The sequence below is a fragment of the Triticum aestivum genome, chromosome 5D, assembly GCF_018294505.1.
Source record: "Triticum aestivum cultivar Chinese Spring chromosome 5D, IWGSC CS RefSeq v2.1, whole genome shotgun sequence".
NCBI lineage: Eukaryota > Viridiplantae > Streptophyta > Magnoliopsida > Poales > Poaceae > Triticum > Triticum aestivum.
Window position 1 is genome coordinate 62,464,363 of NC_057808.1, and position 21,032 is coordinate 62,485,394.

The 21,032-nt window shown below is 45.2% G+C and overlaps 1 protein-coding gene and 2 long non-coding RNA genes across 3 annotated transcripts; 1 reads left to right on the top strand and 2 right to left on the bottom strand.

The window, feature by feature from the left end:
- Window positions 1–12,273: 12,273 nt before the first annotated feature.
- On the bottom strand, window positions 12,274–15,030 carry LOC123124343 (uncharacterized). The gene is made up of 3 exons (XR_006461056.1): window positions 14,931–15,030; window positions 12,793–12,896; window positions 12,274–12,632 (listed from the first exon to the last, which is right to left on the bottom strand). It is a non-coding gene; the product is annotated as an uncharacterized lncRNA (long non-coding RNA).
- Window positions 15,031–15,432: 402 nt separating this feature from the next.
- On the bottom strand, window positions 15,433–16,525 carry LOC123124344 (uncharacterized). Its single transcript, XR_006461057.1, has 3 exons — window positions 15,722–16,525; window positions 15,573–15,624; window positions 15,433–15,502 (listed from the first exon to the last, which is right to left on the bottom strand). It is a non-coding gene; the product is annotated as an uncharacterized lncRNA (long non-coding RNA).
- A 1,627-nt stretch (window positions 16,526–18,152) lies between these two features.
- LOC123124345 (protein NRT1/ PTR FAMILY 4.5) lies at window positions 18,153–21,006 on the top strand. Its single transcript, XM_044544974.1, has 5 exons — window positions 18,153–18,240; window positions 18,374–18,591; window positions 19,430–19,873; window positions 19,945–20,069; window positions 20,193–21,006. Exons 1-5 carry the CDS (start codon window positions 18,153–18,155, stop codon window positions 21,004–21,006), a joined length of 1,689 nt encoding a protein of 562 aa, XP_044400909.1.
- Window positions 21,007–21,032: the final 26 nt, after the last annotated feature.

Sequence of the window (21,032 nt, forward strand, 5' to 3'; positions counted from 1 at the left end):
AATTTGCTTTGGCTATGAATTTAGTCCTAATATGATGGGCATCCAAGAGGGATATAATAAAAACTTTCATATAAAGTGCATTGAATACTATGAGAAGTTTGATTCCTTATGATTGTTTTGAGATATGAAGATGGTGATATTAGAGTCATGCTAGTTGAGTAGTTGTGAATTTGAGAAATACTTGTTCTAAAGTTTGTGATTCCCGTAGCATGCACGTATGGTGAACCGTTATGTGATGAAGTCGGAGCATGATTTATTTATTGATTGTCCTCCTTATGAGTGGCGGTCGGGGACGAGCGATGGTCTTTTCCTACCAATCTATCCCCCTAGGAGCATGCGCGTAGTACTTTGTTTCGATAACTAATAGATTTTTGCAATAAGTATGTGAGTTCTTTATGACTAATGTTGAGTCCATGGATTATACGCACTCTCACCCTTCCACCATTGCTAGCCTCTCTAAATACCGCGCACCTTTCGCCGGTATCATACACCCATCATATATCTTCCTCAAAACAACCACCATACCTACCTATTATGGCATTTCCATAGCCATTCCGAGATATATTGCCATGCAACTTTCCACCGTTCCGTTTATTATGACACGCTCCATCATTGTCATATTGCTTTGCATGATCATGTAGTTGACATCGTATTTGTGGCAAAGCCACCGTTCATAATTCTTTCATACATGTCACTCATGAGTCATTGCAAATCCCGGTACACCGCCGGAGGCATTCATATAGAGTCATATCTTGTTCTAAGTATTGAGTTGTAATTCTTGAGTTGTAAGTAAATAAAAGTGTGATGATCATCATTATTAGAGCATTGTCCCAGTGAGGAAAGGATGATGGAGACTATGATTCCCCCACAAGTCGGGATGAGACTCCGGACGAAAAATAAAAAAAAAGAAAAAGAGGCCAAAAAAAGAGAAAGGCCCAAAAAAAAAATTAGAGAAAAAGAGAGAAGGGGCAATGCTACTATCCTTTTACCACACTTGTGCTTCAAAGTAGCACCATGATCTTCATGATAGAGAATCTCCTATGTTGTCACTTTCATATACTAGTGGGAATCTTTCATTATAGAACTTGGCTTGTATATTCCAATGATGGGCTTCCTCAAAATGCCCTAGGTCTTCGTGAGCAAGCGAGTTGGATGCACACCCACTTAGTTTCTTTTTGAGCTTTCATACACTTATAGCTCTAGTGCATCCGTTGCATGGCAATCCCTACTCACTCACATTGATATCTATTGATGGGCATCTCCATAGCCCGTTGATACGCCTAGTTGATGTGAGACTATCTTCTCCTTTTTGTCTTCTCCACAACCACCATTCTATTCCACCTATAGTGCTATGTCCATGGCTCACGCTCATGTATTGCGTGAAGATTGAAAAAGTTTGAGAACATCAAAAGTATGAAACAATTGCTTGGCTTGTCATCGGGGTTGTGCATGATTTAAATATTTTGTGTGATGAAGATAGAGCATAGACAGACTATATGATTTTGTAGGGATAGCTTGCTTTGGCCATGTTATTTTGAGAAGACATGATTGCTTTGTTAGTATGCTTGAAGTATTATTGTTTTCATGTCAATATTAAACTTTTGTTTTGAATCTTATGGATCTGAATATTCTTGCCACAATAAAGAAGATTACATTGATAATTATGTTAGGTAGCATTCCACATCAAAATTTCTGTTTTTATCATTTACCTACTCGAGGACGAGCAGGAATTAAGCTTGGGGATGCTGATACGTCTCCAACGTATCTATAATTTTTGATTGTTCCATGCTATTATATTATCCATCTTGGATGTTTTATGGGCTTTACTATGCACTTTTATATTACTTTTGGGACTAACCTATTGACCCAGAGCCTAGTGCCATTTTCTGTTTTTTCCCTTGTTTCAGTGTTTCGCAGAAAAGGAATATCAAACAGAGTCCAAACGGAATGAAACCTTCAGAAAAGTTATTTTTGGAAAGAACGCAATACGGGAGACTTGGAGTGCACGTCAGGGAATCAACGAGGAAGGCACGAGGCAGGGGGCGCGCCCACCCCCTGGGCGCGCCCTCCACCCTCGTGGGCCCCTTGTGGCTCCCCTGACGTATTTCTTCCTCCTATATATACCAATATACCCTAAAACCATCGGGGAACAGAAGAGATCGGTAGTTCCGCCGCCGCAAGCCTCTGTAGCCACCAAAAACCAATCGGGACCCTGTTCCGGCACCCTGCCGGAGGGGGGATCCCTCACCGGTGGCCATTTTCATCATCCCGGCGCTCTCCATGACGAGGAGGGAGTAGTTCACCCTCGGGGCTAAGGGTATGTACCAGTAGCTATGTGTTTGATCTCTCTCTCTCTCTCGTGTTCTTGATTTGGCACGATCTTGATGTATCGCGAGCTTTGCTATTATAGTTGGATCTTATGATGTTTCTCCCCCTCTACTCTCTTGTAATGGATTGAGTTTTCCCTTTGAAGTTATCTTATCGGATTGAGTCTTTAATGATTTGAGAACACTTGTTGTATGTCTTGCGTGGGATAACCGTGGTGACAATGGGTTATTCTATTGATTCACTTGATGTATGTTTTGGTGATCAACTTGCAGGTTCCGCCCATGAACCTATGCATAGGGGTTGGCACACGTTTTCATATTGACTCTCCGGTAGAAACTTTGGGGCACTCTTTGAGGTTCTATGTGTTGGTTGAATAGATGAATCTGAGATTGTGTGATGCATATCGTATAATCATACCCACGGATACTTGAGGTGACATTGGAGTATCTAGGTGACATTAGGGTTTTGGTCGATGTGTGTCTTAAGGTGTTATTTTACTACGAACTCTAGGGCTGTTTGTGACACTCATAGGAATAACCCAATGGATTGATCGGAAATAATAACTTTGAGGTGGTTTCGTACCCTACCATAATCTCTTCATTTGTTCTCCGCTATTAGTGACTTTGGAGTGACTCTTTGTTGCATGTTGAGGGATAGTTATATGATCCAATTATGTTATTATTGTTGAGAGAATTGCACTAGTGAAAGTATGAACCCTGGGCCTTGTTTCCTAGCATTGCAATACCGTTTACGCTCACTTTTATCATTAGTTACCTTGCTGTTTTTATATTTTCAGATTACAAAAACCTATATCTACCATCCATATTGCACTTGTACCACCATCTCTTCGCCGAACTAGTGCACCTGTACAATTTACCATTGTATTGGGTGTGTTGGTGACACAAGAGACTCTTTGTTATTTGGTTGCAGGGTTGCTTGAGAGAGACCATCTTCATCCTACACCTCCCATAGATTGATAAACCTTAGGTCATCCACTTGAGGGAAATTTGCTACTGTCCTACAAACCTCTGCACTTGGAGGCCCAACAACGTCTACAAGAAGAAGGTTGTGTAGTAGACATCACATTCCGATCGAAGAATTTGCTGAAGAATTCATTCCAGAACCGGAACAACGTCGAGCTAATGCACCTAAAGAAAATGCTGATCAAATTCCTCGACGACAACCAGCTCATCCTCGCATTGCAAAAGAAGTGCAAGTTGAAAAGATCATCGATGACATTGAAGCACCAGGTCCTCTCACACGCTCAAGAGCTTCACATTTATCTAACTTTTGTGGGCACTTTGCTTTCGTCTCTATCACAAAGCCCACTAAGGTAGATGAAGCATTTATGGAGCCTGAGTGGATTCAAGCTATGCAAGAAGAATTACATCAATTCGAGCTCAACAACGTCTAGGAACTGGTCAAACGCCCAGATCCTCGCAAGCACAATATCATTGGCACAAAGTGGATCTACGCCCAGATCCTTGTAGCTCAAGGCTACACACAGGTTGAAGGAATTGATTTCGATGAAACTTTTGCACCTGTTGCTAGACTTGAGGCTATTCGCATATTACTTGCTTATGCTAACCATCATGATATCACTCTATATCAAATGGATGTGAAAAGTGCATTCCTCAATGGTAAGCTTGAGGAAGAAGTATATGTGGCTCAACCCCCAGGTTTTGAAGATCCAAAGAATCCTGACAAAGTCTTCAGACTCAATAAGGCCCTTTATGGCCTCAAGCAGGCCCCTCGGGCGTGGTATGATACTTTGAAGGAATTCCTCATGAAGAAAGGCTTCAAACCCGGTTCACTCGACCCTACTCTTTTCACTAAATCTTATGATGGTGAACTGTTTGTGTGCCAAATATATGTTGATGATATTATCTTTGGCTGTACTGACCAACGTTATAGTGATGAATTTGCCTATATGATGAGTGAAGTGAAGAATATCAAATGTCTATGATGGGAGAATTGAAATTCTTCTTAGGTCTTCAAATTCGTCAACAACGCAATGGCATATTCATATCTCAGGAGAAATACCTCAAGGATGTACTGAGAAAATTCGGCATGCAAGATTGCAAAGGCGTCAAAATTCCTATGTCCACAAATGGCCATCTGTGCATTGATGAAAATGGTATTGACTTCGATCATAAGGTATACCGCTCCATGATTGGTTCTTTATTGTACTTATGTGCATCTAGGCTAGATATAATGCTTAGTGTTTGCATGTGTGCCCGATTTCAAGCTACACCGAAGGAATCACACCATAAGGCTGTGAAGCATATTCTTCGATATCTAGCTCACACACCAACACTTGGATTATGGTACCCCAAGGGCTCGGCTTTTGATCTCATTGGATATTCAGACTCTGACTATGCTGGTGATCATGTGGACCGCAAGTCAACATCTGGTACATGTCATTTCCTCGGACGATCTTTGGTCTGTTGGTCCTCGAAGAAACAGAACTGCATATCACTGTCTACTGCTGAAGCTGAGTACATTGCTGCTGGTTCTTGCTGTGCTCAATTGCTGTGGATGAAGCAAACTCTCAAGGACTACGGCGTCAACGTGAAGAATGTGCCTCTCTTCTATGACAATGAGAGTGCCATCAAGATTGCTCACAACCCAGTTCAGCACTCGAAGACAAAGCACATTCAGATTCGTCATCATTTTCTTCGCGATCATGTGTTGAAGGCAGACATTTCTATTGAGCATGTGAAGACTGAAGAACAACTAGCCGATATCTTCACAAAGCCCTTGGATGAGAAGAGATTTAGCAAGTTGCAGTGTGAGCTAAATATCTTAGAATCTTCGAGTGTTCTTTGAATAGGACACTCATCCTAACACTTATGCATAAATTGATGACTTAGATGTGCAACACATGAAGAAAAGTTTTTCTTCAATCAATGAAGAATAACACTCTAAATGTGAAGAAATTAACGAAGAATTTGATTCTCAGAACCCTATGACAATTGTACGCGGTGTCTGAAATCATCATTCTTATACGGTGGGTCACGCCACCACCTAAAGCTGAAAATCTTCAATTTGAGTTTTTCCTCAGTTTTTGAAATTCCTCAGTTGTTCATTTTCTTCAACTTTGCATTGTCTTCACCTTTTCCGTCATTTTTTTATTGGCTATATATATATATGAGTTTATGTCCTCTGCAGCATTCACTTATTGCTATTTCTTCAAGTTGCCTTTTCTGCTAAGTGAATGTGATCGGACCCTTCCCCCTCCCCTTCCTCACTTCTCTTTTACTCCGCTCGATCTCACTCCCGCTCGAGCTTCTCAAACCCTAGCGCCGCCGCTACTTTATAGTCGCCAGTGAGGAAGAGCTTCACTGCCACGACCTCGTCGCCGTCGTACTCGTGCCGGCCGCGGATTTCTTCACTCCGCCGCCGTCGTAGTTGTCTTCCTCCGCCAAGTTAGGGTGTGGAAGATCTGCAGACGAACTTCACATCTCCACTTCCTAGTTCATCGTGTTCTTCGTCCAGGGTAATTAAAAGTTACTTTGACTGCCCTCTTTGATTCAAATGATTTCTACAAAATCCTCAAAGGTGTTTTTCTTCAAATCTTCACACACTAAACACCTCACATGTCATCTGTTCTTGATTCATTTCTCTAAGTTATATTTTTCTTCAAGATTCCTCAATTGTGTGGATTTCTGATCTGTACAACTCTGGAACCTAAGACAAAGAACGCTTAGTGAAATTCTTCAAGAATCATCTGGTCAAATTCCTCAAACTTGTTCTTTTTACAAAACCTTCTGAGAGCGCATATGACCTCTCCAAATTCCTCGCAACTATACTTTGTTCACACGTACTCATGTCCGCTGTTGAATCACTAGGTTCTCATCAACTTAACTCATTTACAGCGTTCCTCGAAGAAAATTTGCATACTTCTTCAGAGAATTCCATTGTTAAAATTCCTCATTTGAAGAAAATGGCTGATGGAAAGAAGCCACAAAAGGGAGGAAAGAGGCCTGAGATTAACACTGCTTTTGAAATCCCTGATGACATATATGTGAATTACTGCACTCCTGATGAGGCCAAGTTTGGAAAAGAGGACAAAAATCAGCGCAAGGTGCGCATACAGATGATAGAAAGGAGATGGGAAAGAGAGTGGAGGGAGTACATGTATGTAACTCCCAAGTACATGAAGAAATTCGCACTCAATCCTCCATGCCCAAGACCTCCATTGGCACCTGGCCAAGAAGCAGATCCCACTAGCCTCAAGCGCGGTGAGGATTATCCTGATGAATGGGCCAAGCGCCAGGCCAAGTTGGCCAGACAAGCAAGAGAAGCGGTTAGGAAATTCAACGAAGACTCAGCTGCTGCTACCACTGCTGAGGCCTCTGCTAGCAAGCTGAAGAAGGCCATGGCAAAGAAGCCTGCGCATAAGCCAGGTGCTTCACCTTCAATGCCCTCAAGGCCAAGTTCCTCAGCAATGCCCCCACGGCCAGATTCCTCAAAGCCCTCACGGCCAACTCCTCAAACTGCTCCTGCTCCTCCTAAGTCCTCAGCTCCTCCGCCAAAGTCTTCGGCTGCTCCGACCAAATCCTCTGCACCAGTGCATCTCGCCACGTGCCAAAGGACTACTAGCATATCTATTGCCTCAGGAGCCTCTGCAAGTTCCTCAGCTGCTCCAAGTTCCTCAGCTGGCCCTTCTCTGCTGAAGAAAAAGGCCGCTGCTGGACGAGGTCCTCGACCAAGTACTCACAAAAAGCAGGTCGCCTTTCACGTGCCCTCTGATGATGATGAGGCTGATGATGAAGAACTAGCCGAAATCATCAGAGACAGACAAGTCAAGGCCGCTAGAGCCAAAGGAAGCAATGTGCCACTGCTTTTGGATCCGAAGCTGATCCTAGACTTCATCGATCTCTGGCACAAGGATCCCAACACACCTTTGCCTGAGATGAACCTCACACCTGGTCAAAGTCATGTTTTGACTGCCTTCATTGAAGAAGAGAAATGGAAATTTGAGAAGGCCAGGCAGCTGAAGAAAGCTCAGTACAGGAAGGAGCGCTACCTGAAGAAAAACGTTGCCTCTATGACAACTGAAGAACTAGTGAAGATCCAGGCTGAAATCAAAGGCCTCAACGATGACTTCAATGCTTACTATGCTGATTGGCAAGGAGCCAAGGTCAGGTTTGTAAAACTAACTGAGAAATTCACTTCAAAGGTTGCAGCTCCATCGCAACCAGAAATTCCTCAAGCCGAAGCATCTGCTCAACCAACAGAAGAGCACGCCAGCACCGCTGATGAAAATCAGGCTGCTGAAGAAAATGTGAGTTCCAGGGCTGATGACTGCATTCCAGCCGCTGAAGAAATTGCCAGGGCATCCACTAGTGGTGCGCATGAAGAAAATGAAGAAGTCAGGGCAACTGCATCAGTTGTGCCTGAAGAAACTCAACCAAATTCCTCTGCTCCTCCTGTGCCTACCCCAACTCCAATCCTTCCATCTGCATTAGATGTGAAGAAGACCAAGGCTGCAGAGCGTGCAACTGTGAAGAAAAGGAAGGCATCAACTTCATCAGATTCTTCAGCCCCGAAGAAGATGAAGCCATTGACTAGCTCATTTGACAACCCAATTGATGTTGTTCCTATCTCGACCATGCCATCAAAGGACCTTGTTCCTTTTGATGAAGATTATGTGATTCCTAGTGAATCCGATGAAGACATTCCCTCTGCTGCTTCCTCAGAGCAGATGGATGAAGAAATTGAAGCGGACGCAATCCCTTCAACTCCAATTGTCTCCTCGCCCATGCCTCAGTTTACTGCTGAAGAGGCCGGCGTTGAGGAATTGGATGAACAAAATTCTGACATGGACATTTGGAGTACTACTCCATTGATGAATGATGATTTTTGGGATAGTCAGCATCCCAACTCCCCTCTGTTCACGCCATTGCAACAAATCCCTCAGTCCCCAGCACATACTGTTCCATTGGGCTCTGAAGAAACTCACCCCACTCCGTCTGTACATGAAGAAATTCCAGCCACTAGTGCTGAAGAAACTGCTACTGCTGAATCTTTGAAGACACAAACTGCCACTGAAGAGGAACCAGAAATTCCTCAGCCTGAAGAACCTGAGATTGCGATTCCCGAGGTTGTGATGCAACTGACTGACACTCCTCAACCCAAGCCAAAGGATCCATTCTCAAGGAAGCAAAAATTCAAAACTGATGATTTCTTCAGCGAGCACGTATTCTTCACTGATTACAACCCCTATGACTCTGCTCGCATTAGGAAGAGGCGTTTCTGGACTGCCAGCCAGGCAAATTTCTATTCCTCAGTGTTGTTCAACAAAGACAAAGTCTTCGATCATGAGCACATTCCTCACGTGGATATGGAATCTCTGTCGTGCTTCGTGCCAGTCCTCAGTGTTCTTCACGACGCTGGACTGTTAAATTTCTGCACTGACATCTATGATTGGAATGAAGAACTCATTCTTCAATTCTATGCAACGCTGCACATCACCGGAGACTCTAAAGATGTGAATTCATGGGTGCTGGACTGGATGACTGAAAATACTCACTACAAGGCACCAGCTACTGAATTGCTTCGTGCTTTGCCTCTCAGTCCTCCCCTTGAAGCTGCTCGTTGCATGTACCAAGAGCTTGAGCTTACAGATAACTATATGCAAGTGCTGATGAAGCCATTGAAGCCAGGTCAGGCCCCAAGAACCAAATTCCTCGTGAAGGAATTGCTATATGTGCCTCGGACTGTCTATCGCATTCTGACGAAGACATGGAGTCCTATCAAGGGACACGACTCGAATGAAGAAGAAGTCGTTGGCATCATGAAGAATGTTCTATTCAATATCATTCATGGCGTCCCCGTCAACTTCCATGATTTCTTCATGAGGACTCTGGCCAATGTCGCAATGTCACCGTTTGAGTTGAAGCCTTATGCTCCGTGGATTATGAGTTTCATCAGAACAAGGTCTTCACTCAACTACAAAGCTGATACACTGAACCATTACAGCTACTTGCCCCCGATTGAAGTCCTCAAACGGACATTTTCCTCAGCTGATGACAAGGGCAAGGCTTCTGCTGTTATTGATGAAGGCATTCGTCCATTGGATGGTCAATTTCGCAAAGTTGCATCCTACTCCACCAATGACGACTCTGCCACCCATGACTCTGCCGCCAACGCACCAAAGCAAAATCCTCAAGGCACAGCCCCCAGGGTGATGACTGATCGTGAGCTTCTCCTTAGTCTTCACCAGAAGGTTGATCGAAATCACAAATGGGTCAAGCGTCAGTTTGGTTCAATTCTTCACAACATGACTGCTACCCACAATGCAGTGAAGAAAAACCGTTAGTACCTCCATGAAACCTTCAACCGTACCTGGGATGTTCTGTCTCACATTTATAGCGAAGAAGATCTGAAGAAAATGGGTCTCAAGGAAGATTTTGACTGGTCTGCACCTCCACCGACACCGACGAGCATGAAGACTTGGACGACACTGTGGCAGGCCCTACATCAACAATCGACCCCAACAACGCTGGCGCTACTTCATCAACTTGATATTCTTCAGGGGCATTAGTCCTCAGTTTCGATCCTTTTGGTCATTCGATGACAAAGGGGGAGAAATTTGAGTTAGTCTTCAAGCAGGTCTATTTTATATGGGCGTTTTTTTGCTAAGTTACAACTCTCGTTCTTCTGATGACTTTGCTGGATCGAGTTGTAAACTTAAACTCTATGGTGGCCTGATACTTTTGCTGTGGTTTTTCTGCATGCTTATTCCTCATTAATGTTTATGCACGCATGCTGAATTACATCAGTCACCATATTTCATCATGCATTTCAAATTCTTCATATTATATGTCAAATGCGTGTATGAATTACAAGATATAGGGGAGATCTCCATGATACTACTCTTCAAGTGTGCATTGCTTCAAAAGGAAATTCCTCACTATGCACATCTTCAGGGGGAGTTCTTCTATATCTTGCTATCAAACTTCTCAATATCAGTATTTACACTTCATATGTTTATCCCCGTTGAAAACTTAACCTATATTGTCATCAATCACCAAAAAGGGGAGATTGTAAGTGCATCTAATGCCCCTTAGTGATTTTGGTGTATTGAAGACTTATAGGTTAATGGACTAATGTGTTTATGAGTATACACAGGTCTATAAGTCTATGAGGAGTTTGATATTTACAGAGAAAGTCGACCCCTAAAAATGAAGTTCTTCGACTGAAGACTTTGGATTTCTGAAGACTTTCTGAAGACTTTGTAAGTGAAGAAATTGGTGTGACCTTGAAGACTTGGTATTCATTCGAGGAACATGAAGCGTGAAGACTTTTGTTTTCGTAGTTTCATTTTCTCTTTCTAGAGTCATAGGAAACACCATACTTTTAAAGGGGGTCAAGGAAATACTAAGGAAAAATTTCCATGTGATGCTCAACTCAAAATCCTACACCTACCAATCCCTTCGAGTGAAGCCATTGGAAATCTCATACAGTTCAGTCATATTCTTCAGTGACAGAGACGAAGTTCTTCTGGTCTCTGAGGAGTTTGTTCTGACTGAGGAGTTAGGAATTCGCCAGTGCGGATTGCCTACACAGCGAGGAACATGATAGCCCTAAGGAATTTGAGCCTCAAATTTCCGACCGTTGTTGTGCCTTGTGCCAGCTGTCCCAAAATATCTACCCACATAACGGTCATATCATTGAAGGGCATTTATATCTTATCATGTCGGGCTGCTCCCTAGGCTATAAATAGCCTCCCCCTACAACCACTAGCTGGTTGGCTGCTCCGAGAGAAACTGACACATGTCATTTGAGAGCATCCCATCCTCCGAGGACTTTGAGCAAAAATCATCGAGTGAGGAAAACCCAAACCCAAACACCTACAAACCCAAAGTGATTGAGCATCACTGAAGAGATTGATCATGCGTGGATCTGACGCTTGTTACCTTTGAAGATTGTGCTTCTTCCAGAAGGTTAGGCGTCATGGTCTAGAGCATCCAAGAGGAATTGCGGATCGCCGAGTGACCGAGTTTGTGAAGGTTCGGAAGTCACCTGAAGACTTACCACGAGTGATTGGGCGAGGTCTGTGTGACCTTAGCTCAAGGAGAATATGGTGAGGACTGTGTGTCCGGGACTGTGTGTCCTTAGGTTTAAATACCTAGCCGCTCCAACCAGACATACAACTGAGACCGCAATTGGAACTGGTCTACCAAATCATTGTCTTCACCAAGCTTACTGGTACTATTTCCTCAACTCTTTCATTTCCTCATAACTGTGTTGTGTGCTTGTTCATATCTGTTTGAAGACTTTGACTGAAGACTTTCTCAATTTCCTCAGTTCAATTTCTTCAGTTTGTTTGTCTTCATCCTGTGTTATCCTGTGTTTACGCTTTCTGTACTCTGTGCTTGTCTTTATTTCATCATGATGATCATGCTTGTGTTCTGCTATGTTTACTTTTGAGTACTTATTCCGCTGCAAGTAGTTCTTCGCTAAGGAATTACCTCACCTGCAAATTCCTCAGTGAAGAATTCATAAAAATCGCCTATTCACCCCCCTCTAGTCGATATAACGCACTTTCACTGCATATTTTCTTGTAATGGCTGCATTAAGCCAGTAACAGAGTTGAATCGCTCAATATATGCTACCATATGGCATGTATTAGACTGTTTTGACACGGAGGAGTTGCAGGAATAATAGGTGTTGACTTAGATTCGAAACTATGAATTTTACTGATTCTTGTTTTAGCCATCTATCCCTAAAACTAGTGATTGGGGCGCCCCCTTACGGCGCCTCCCGAGTGAAAGCTCGGCGGTGCCAGGTAGGTAAGTGCCCCTTTCACTTTCTTGTCTGTGCTATGCGATGTTATTTCGTCAGATTTAGAGTACGAGTACAATCAATATGAAGCACCGGTACGTGCAATTTCATAATACTGTTGTGGTTTAGTAATAAGGAATGAGATAAAACTGAAAAATACTTAGTATCTTGTATGGCACTTGAGTAAAAGGAAACAATACAAGTACAAAGGAGTGACTTGGATGCTTGCCACATTTTCTGAACTCCCAATGAACATATTTCAAACTAACATTTCTTACTAAGTAAAAGGAACTTCCTGGGAAGCTAGCAACAACTCAATCAAAAAGGGAGGATTGAAAAAAGCAAAAATAGATGCACCTTCCTTCTCCCAACCAGGCCACCCACAAAATCCAATCAAACCACAGCCCCACCTAGAGATCAAAGGAAGGATGAGGTGGAGAGAGAGACCAGTGCATGATGGATGACGACGCTAAGCTCTTTGTAAAGTTCAGCTAGCAAAAGCATGTTCACTACAGAGCACAAATAAGAACACTGTCATGTTGTCATGTTTCTAAATTGATACTAAAATACATCACAAAAGGATGATAACCTCATAAAACTCAAGTAGTATTCATTAATCTAGGTTAGTCAACTATATTGCACAATGTTTTGGCATTTAAGTGGCATTACCTTCACAAAAATGAGACAGGATAGCTTCAAAAGCAGGTTCAATACACATGGATTAGCCAAATTTGAATTTTCAAAATGATGTTATATCCATGGTACTCTCCAACCTGCCAGAGAAATGACAAGTATTTACCGAAAAAGGCTTTCGCCCCGCTTTATATATAAAGCAAAGATCATCAACAATCTGGTACAACGCACGCCACCAGAACACACGCGCACACACCCAAGGCAAGATACATAGGCACTGAGCGCAACAACACCACCCCTAGCACTACATGAGCAACCGGGGGCCTCAACCGTGAACACGCCACTGCGAAGAGAAGAAGCTACATACGACGAACCGTGGGCTCTAAGGCGATGCCTACATGAAGGTTACACCACCGAAGCGCCGCCACCGCCCGACCCAAGGATCAGAGTTTCCCCTGGAGCAACACGACGGGCAGTGAGAGCCACGGCAACGCCTTCAAGAAGGGAACGAGCTTCTCCACCGCCGGTCCATCCGAAGATAGAACAGGTTTTCACCCCGACTAATATTCACCGCCACCGAACATAACACCCTGACTACCACGCCGCCCGCACGGCCATGGCTACCAGGCAGCACCAAGCCACGGGCTTTGCCCAGGAGCACAGCGACACCACCACTAGGGCCGCCGCCCGGCATCCAGGACCTTGATGCCACCTCACCCGCTACCCACCGCTACCCCAGCCAAAGAGACGAGTGGAAAGGAACCGCCTTTCGCACCCCTGAGCTGTCCCCAGCGTCAAGACCCAATAGGCCGGCCAAAACTAGCCACCATCGACCCGTCCTGCCGCCGGGCACGAAATGAGCTCGGTCTTGCCGCCGGGAGCGAGACGAGTCAGGTCCTGCTGCCGGGCGCGAGACGAGCTCGGTCCTGCTGCCGGGTGCGAGACGAGTCCGGCCCTGCTGCCGGGCGTGAGACAAGCTCGGTCCTGCTGCCGGGCATAAGACGAGCGATGGGCCACAACTGGGAAAGGGACAACCCTCCGATGAAGGTAGTGCCCGAGCGACGGGGAGAGGAATCAAAGGACGTCAAGGGCGCTCATCGACAGGCTGACGCCGAAGAAGTCCAGCCGCCGCCAAGAAACGACCCAGACCACCGCCATGGGCCACCACCACACCGTGGCAGCCCACATCCACGTCGGGACCCCAAGGGGTAGCCCCAAGCCAGCGCCACCACCCTCGCTGCCAACGGCCACCGCACGCAAGGTCGGCCGAAGCCCACACCACCGCCAGCGCTACCACCACCACCGTGCCGCCGCCACCACCTACCACTGCAGGGCGGCCGCTCGCGGCCACCCGCCTGCCTGGACACGCACCAACCACCGTCGCCGCCACGCCTTCAACTCCGTCAGATGCCAACCATGGCGGAGCCAGACGCCTGTGACCCAAGCAGCACGCTGCCCCCGCTGCGCGTCAGGCCACCGGAGCCAAATCCGCCAGATCTAGACGGGGCCGTCGCGCGCGTCACCGCCAGAGAAGCCACGCCGCGGCCGCCGCGCGTCGTAGGGGCCCCAAGCCACAGCTGCACCGCCGCCACCCAGCATGCCCGCCGCCGTGCCGCTGAGCCCCGCACCGCCCAGTGCCGTCCCGCGCCGGACACCAACGCGAGGAGAGGGAAAAGATCCCCGCCGCCACCAACGTCGGCCGGACTTTGCCCGGCGGTGCCATGCAGTGGCGGCGGGGGGAGAGGCCGACGAGGGAGGACGAGAGGCGGCGCGCTAGGGTTTCCCCCGAGGACGCTCGCGGGAGCGGCTCGGGGGGTCGGGGGGTCGTCTGCAAATTCTGACAAGTATTTAGAGGGCACAAATGAAGGAAAGAAAAATATATTACGTACTTGTTTTCCTTCTCCAAACACCCCCCCCCCCCCCTTCATTTAACTTCTGTCACGAGATCAAATTATGAAAAAAAGAAAAATAAATGACTTCATTTAACTGGTAGGTCCACAACATCACTGTCCTGAGCCACCTTTGAAATTGAATTTGCAAAATGGAAAATAAATTAAACTGTGCATAAAGAATGCAGGAAGCAAAAAAGAGAACCTTTTTGTTGTTTGGGAACAAATGATTTGAATAAACTTCAAGGAAGGCAAACAAGACATCACCTTTCCAAGGGTACTCACCATCTTCCTGCTAATCAGACTGCTGCAGCTATGTCCTCCTACGTAGTATTACACTCTCCAAGAGCGAAGGGCTGGGCGAGCAAGGAGCGATGCCACGTCGTGATTTTTACTGTGGTCGCGAGGAACTGTTTCTGGCGAGACAAAAAAAACATGGGCTTTATCAATTGTGTTCTATTTTGCGATATGGTGTTGGACGAAAGAATCAAATTATTGGTTGCAAGAAATCCCATAAGATCATCTCCAGCAGGATAGATCATTGCAACATACCAGTGATTTCCTGCCAAAATCAAGCTTCTTTTCTATGTCCCCCATTTCGTAGCAAATAACATAACCACCGTCCCCTAATTTGAGAGCGAACATGAGCAAATCACAAGAATTTAAGCTACAACAACAGGACCACTTTGCAACAACAAACAACAGTAAATAGCAGACATCTAAAATTTCGTTATAATTACAGTAAAACATCATAAACCAACAGTTATCAGCCAATCAGCTATACCTATGAAGACTCCTCTGTAAACTGTCCTTGATCCAAAAAGAAAAGCATCTGAATCTGATGTAAAACAGCCTTCCTGAAATAACATAACAATAAATAAGTAACAGACATGACATTCAGGTTGTTAGGAGAAGTATTGTACTTACGCACAATGAGTTTAAATCAAGCAATGCACACTATGCTTCTGCTTCCTCGACGCTGTTAAATAACACAATGGCATACAGTTACGGGCATTTGTCAATAATTTCAGGTCGTATTATCAATAAACAGTTTGATTGGAGCAGAGAAAACCTACCCATCCAAGCAAGGCATGCCGGCCAAGCCAAGATGCTTCGCCTCTTTAATCATGCGCGAGAATTCCGATCCCTTGTTCCGTTGAAGGGAGGTCAATGGTTGCGAACTCGTGTCATCACAATCAGCCTAAAGTGAATGAAGCAACTGGGCTTAAACAAATAGAATTGGCTGCATCATATTCCAAGAAGTGTCCATTGTGTGTAAAAGAAATGACCACAGAATTGGAACCTAGATGACGTCTATAAGTAGCCAGCTTGATTGAAGGTGTTGCCCCATCTGAAGATAAACAAGAAAACATACAAAGCACTATACATTGACCACATTACATCTAACACCTTGCAGGCACAGAAACAAATATGAGAAAATCTAGAAAAAGGGAGATATAGAGAGATGGTGGCCTGTAAAGCAGGCCGGGGGCAGGTGCGGCGTCTCTTGCGTTGCCATGGCCGCTTGAGCCATTGGTCGGCCTCCCTTCTTGGCCTCTTCCTGCTAGCCTTGGGCATGGTGGATGACTGGCAGATGAGGAGGACGATGCATACGGACGAAGATGGAGATGGAGATTACGAGCAGCACGAGGGAGAAGAGATGAAGAGGAGGCAGGTAGCGAGGCTGTGAGGGGCCAGGGTCGAACTCCTCCTCTCGCTGAGCTCCGACACCATGGCGACCAGATCCATCCCACCACCCATCTTCCTCCGCCTTGATGTCGCCCATGAAGCTCTCAACTTCGGCGCCACCGAGCTAATCGACGAGAGCCGCCGACACTGAAACAACGAACCGAGAGGAAGGAGGCAAGAGAGGATGGGGACAGCGCGCGTGGTGAATCTGGGGATGGGGACGTTTCCCTCTCTCTTCCTCTCTTAGCGACGAAGAAAACGAGCAGCGTACGGGGCCCGTCTAACGCTGCCAAGTGGACCAACTGGAACTTATATAAAGCAGAAAGCCTTGCCCAATCGATGAGCACAGTGAAATCCACGTAGCATGCCCCAGCGATCGCCCTTCCCCTGCACCTTATTGTGTGTGATAGATTGTACCTAGGTTCAGTTCTCCTTACCATTCACAATGCACTTATTGTTCCTGGTTCTAGAGAATATTGCAAGGAATTTTTGCTAGGCATGAATCAAGATATGTGAGCAACCATCTATAAAATACTGTGACACTGTCTGTATTAAACTACTAAAGAAATTATCATCTTCTAATCTCCCTATTTTGCAGATTTTGTATGCTCCCCACCCAGGTTGAGCGGCTGCATCCACCTGTTGTTATGGTAGGGGAATACCTACATGAAGAAATATAGTTATTGGTCTTCTCATAGGGATCCTAATTGTAGCACCCTAGCCTGGACTTCTCAAGGGTGAACATACTGATGGATGGAAACCAACCTAATGGTTGATGGTGTTATCATGAGGAGGCAGTGGACCAACAGTGGCGTGATTCAAATGTAAGTTCAGATAACCTCTCATATTTGATTCTTCTTTTGAACCTGAAATATAAGTCTTTGTGTTGTATCCAATCTATTGGATTAGAAAACTATCACATGATTTTGATTGCACACTGTCCAATAGACCTAACAAGATTAGGTACTCAGGGTGGTTAATGCCAATCTATTGCCACAAGCAGGGATACGAGGAGGAAGGAGGAGCACCGGGCGGGGAGCCAGAATAGATAGGCGCCGGCGTGAGGACCACCTCGTCATCCAACGAGCAAGCAGGCATCTTGTTCGGCTTCACGACGCGGTTCAGCAGCATCATGGTCGCAGAGACTAAGGCCTTCTTCGCTTCCAGGTCGGCCGCAGCCACGGCGTCGAAGACATACAAATCAAGCTCGGCTCCTCCCTCACTGTCTCCGCCTAGTTATTTGTTTTTTCTAGCTGCCTGCAGTTTTGTTTGTTTTGTTTGTCATTGTAGGTTTGGAGTCTTCTTCTAACAATTTGTTTTGTTGTAATTCTAAGTTCTGATATACGTAGTTATCATGTTTGTCCCAGATGCGGGATCCCACTTCATGAATCAGTCAAGGTGCACTCCAATAAAAAAGAACTTGTGCTCGAAAAAATTGATGGATTATGAGCTAGCTTGCAAAATGTTGCTCTCATGATGATGACACATTGATAGCAAAATGTGCGTTTTTGACTTGTTGGTACTTGTGGATTTTTAGTCACATGTACCTCTTTTTCTACCTCGATGTTAGTGTATCCGTTTTGTACCGTCGAAGTTTTACTTGGTAGAAAATAGCAAGTAGAAGCAATGTAATTCAAATAAATGTTGGTGGTGGGTAATGATGGGATAAAATAGGCCAGAATCTTTGATTGGTCCTGCTGATGCTATCAGTCCTCCGAATATGAATATCCACGTTCTATTTATACCCCTCTTATTGTGAGGTATGCAAGAGGCAGGCAGACAAGCAGTAGTGAGTCAGAAGGACGAAGAAGAAGCACCATGGCACTTGGAGCCTTTGTGAATTGGAGGGGAAAAACCATCAACAAAGAGGTGCACGGTGGAGTCAGAGCAGCATGGTTTTTGTATGGTAATTAAGTCACTATACAGGCCGAGTCCTTATTTGCATACATGTTTACACATGCTTGCACATACAATATCTCATTGTAAGCTTCTGAGTTTAAGACATTGAATCACTTTTGTGCGTTGTTTCCGATTTGCAGTACTGACTGTGGTAACAAACGTGGTTATTGTCCCAAACGTGCTGAATATGGTTACTTATCTCCACGGAACAATGCATATGGGGGTTTCGGGCTCGGTGACTACATCTGCTAATTTCTTTGGCGCCACATCCGGGTTTGCAATGATCGGAGCTTTCCTCTCTGACTCCTACATCACTCGCGCCAAAACTATGCTCCTCATTGGTCCATTTATGTTTCTGGTAATATACATCTTCATCTGTTCAGTTATCTACATGATTTCTATTTTTCTATTGACTCAAAGGAGTTATTCTTTGCTTAACTAGAACCAGCCAATAACAGAGACGGCAATAAAACATGCGTTTCTTTATGAATTATGTTAAACATATGCGGCTTTATCAGTAGAAAGAAGTGAATATGAAATCCTAGTATCTTAAAATTATACTCTGATAAGTGCTAAAAATGATTAACATATAGTACCATAGATTTGATTTGTTTTATTATTATAATTTTCTTCATTTCAATGTGGTCTCAACAAATTTGATGGAAGTGTTGTCTGCAATTCTGATGTAAATTTCCAAAGCTGAAATTTGCTTGGGAACTTGGGATACATTTATTTTTTGAAAAAGCAAAATACAGACCTGATTTCGTTAACAAAATCAGCGAGAAAAATTGTTTGAAAAGAAGAAGAGGAAATGTCATCCAACCATTTAGCCTGGCATCGATCTACTGTAATAGACACAAACCATAAGCAACAATCAATTTTGGGTGTACGAAATTGTAAGCGGCGTGGTGAGAATGGAGTATAAATATACCTTACTAAAACAGCGATGCGCCTTTAGCATACCCGCGGTATGCTGAAACTTCAAACTGCCTTATAACTTGTCATGTTTTCATATAACTCAATTCGTGCGAAAGATACAGTACATACTTTGGCATATCCTTGACAATGAAACCCACTTATTAACACCGATAAATGAGGACTTCCTTCATGCCAACATTAATCCGTATTCAAGTAGGGAACTAAGATATGTAATGTTATTGTAGCATAATTGATCAACCATGCATTGATTTGTGCAGGGATATGGACTGCTCGCACTGCAAGCCTACCTACCCTCCCTCCATCCACCCCCTTGCAATATTGAAGCAGAGCCAAACAATTGCAAAGAGGTCCAGGGCAAGAACGCTGCCTTATTGTATGTAGGCTTGTATCTGAGTGCATTTGGTGATGGTTGTATACGGGCTTGCTTGCCATCCCTTGGAGCAGACCAATTTGACCATGAAGATCCCAAAGAGTCCCATCAGCAGTCCAGCTTCTTTAACTGGTATACCTTCGGAATCTCTTTTGGAGGTTTTGTAGGGCTGATTCTCATAGTGTGGCTCCAGGACTACAAAGGGTGGGATATCGCACTAGGGTTGTGTGCCGTCATAGTTCTGCTCGGATTGCTCGTAGTTGCTGCTGGTCTCCCTTTCTACCGCAACCAAGTACCACAAGGAAGTCCTCTGACTCGAATACTGCAGGTGGTACAAGCTACTTCCTGGCTCAAAACATAATAGTATGTTGCTTGTGTTGACTTCAATTTTGCTTCTCCCAGGTTCTTGTGGTTGCCTTCCGAAACAGGAAGATTGAAGTTGGTGAGGGGCTAGAAGAAGCGCATGAAAGCAGTACCGAGGTGGGGACAGGTTACAATCGCTCGGTCTCTCAAACAAATAGTCTGAAGTAAGACTCGGTGAATCGAACCACGTTTTTAATTACTTGCACTTATCAAGTTGCCATAGAGAGTAGCGTACCCCATAAGAGTTTTGAGAATCCATTCCCTAACTCTGTGATGCATGGTGCCAGATTTCTTGATAAAGCTTGCATCAACCGTGGTGAAAAGGGGGACTGGTTGGTCTGTAGCGTGACCAAGGTGGAGGAGACCAAGATTGTGCTCCGCATGCTTCCCATCTTCATCAGCTCCATGATTGGATACATATCGAGCATCATCCTCTTTACGTTCACGGTGCAGCAAGGTGGCTTGACCAACACGAGGCTCGGCAAGATCCACGTTTCCCCGGCGACACTCTTCGTCATCCCCATCACATTCCAGATGTTGATGCTTGCGGTCTATGACCAGTTCATCGTGCCGTTCCTGCGAAGGCGCACGGGCTACAGAGGCGGCATCACCCACTTGCAGCGCATCGGCATAGGCTTTGCCTCCATGATACTTGCCTGCGTCATCGCGGCGGTTGTCGAGAAAAAGAGGAAGGGGGCTGAGGTGCAGATGTCCCTTTTCTGGCTCGCACCTCAGTTCTTCCTGCTCGGCGTGTCGGACGTGACGTCGTTCACCGGGCTGCTCGAGTTCTTCAACAGTGAGGCGCCAGGGGGCATGAAGTCGATCGCCACAGCGCTGTTCTGGTGTGATCTGGGGCTCGCGTCGTTGATGGCCACATTCCTGGTGGATGCTGTGAACGGGGCGACAAGGCATGGTCACCGGGTAGGCTGGCTCGAGGGTGCAAGCTTGAACACTAGTCATCTTGACCTGTTCTACTGGGTTGTAGCTGTTGTCGGATTGCTCGGCTTCTTCAACTACCTGTACTGGGCGAACAAGTATGTGTACCAGAACAATCAACGCCTTGCTAGAGTTGCGCCAACGGTTGATCAGGATTCGCCTTGACATATCACATATGCATGGTATATTAG

Bases quoted from the DNA above. Each gene is read 5' to 3' on its own strand.
- LOC123124345 (XM_044544974.1), top strand. From the start codon at position 18,153: ATGGCACTTGGAGCCTTTGTGAATTGGAGGGGAAAAACCATCAACAAA. The intron at 18,241-18,373 runs GTAATTAAGTCA...TCCGATTTGCAG, and splicing joins AGCAGCATGGTTTTTGTATG to TACTGACTGTGGTAACAAAC. The intron at 19,874-19,944 runs GTACAAGCTACT...TGCTTCTCCCAG, and splicing joins TGACTCGAATACTGCAGGTG to GTTCTTGTGGTTGCCTTCCG.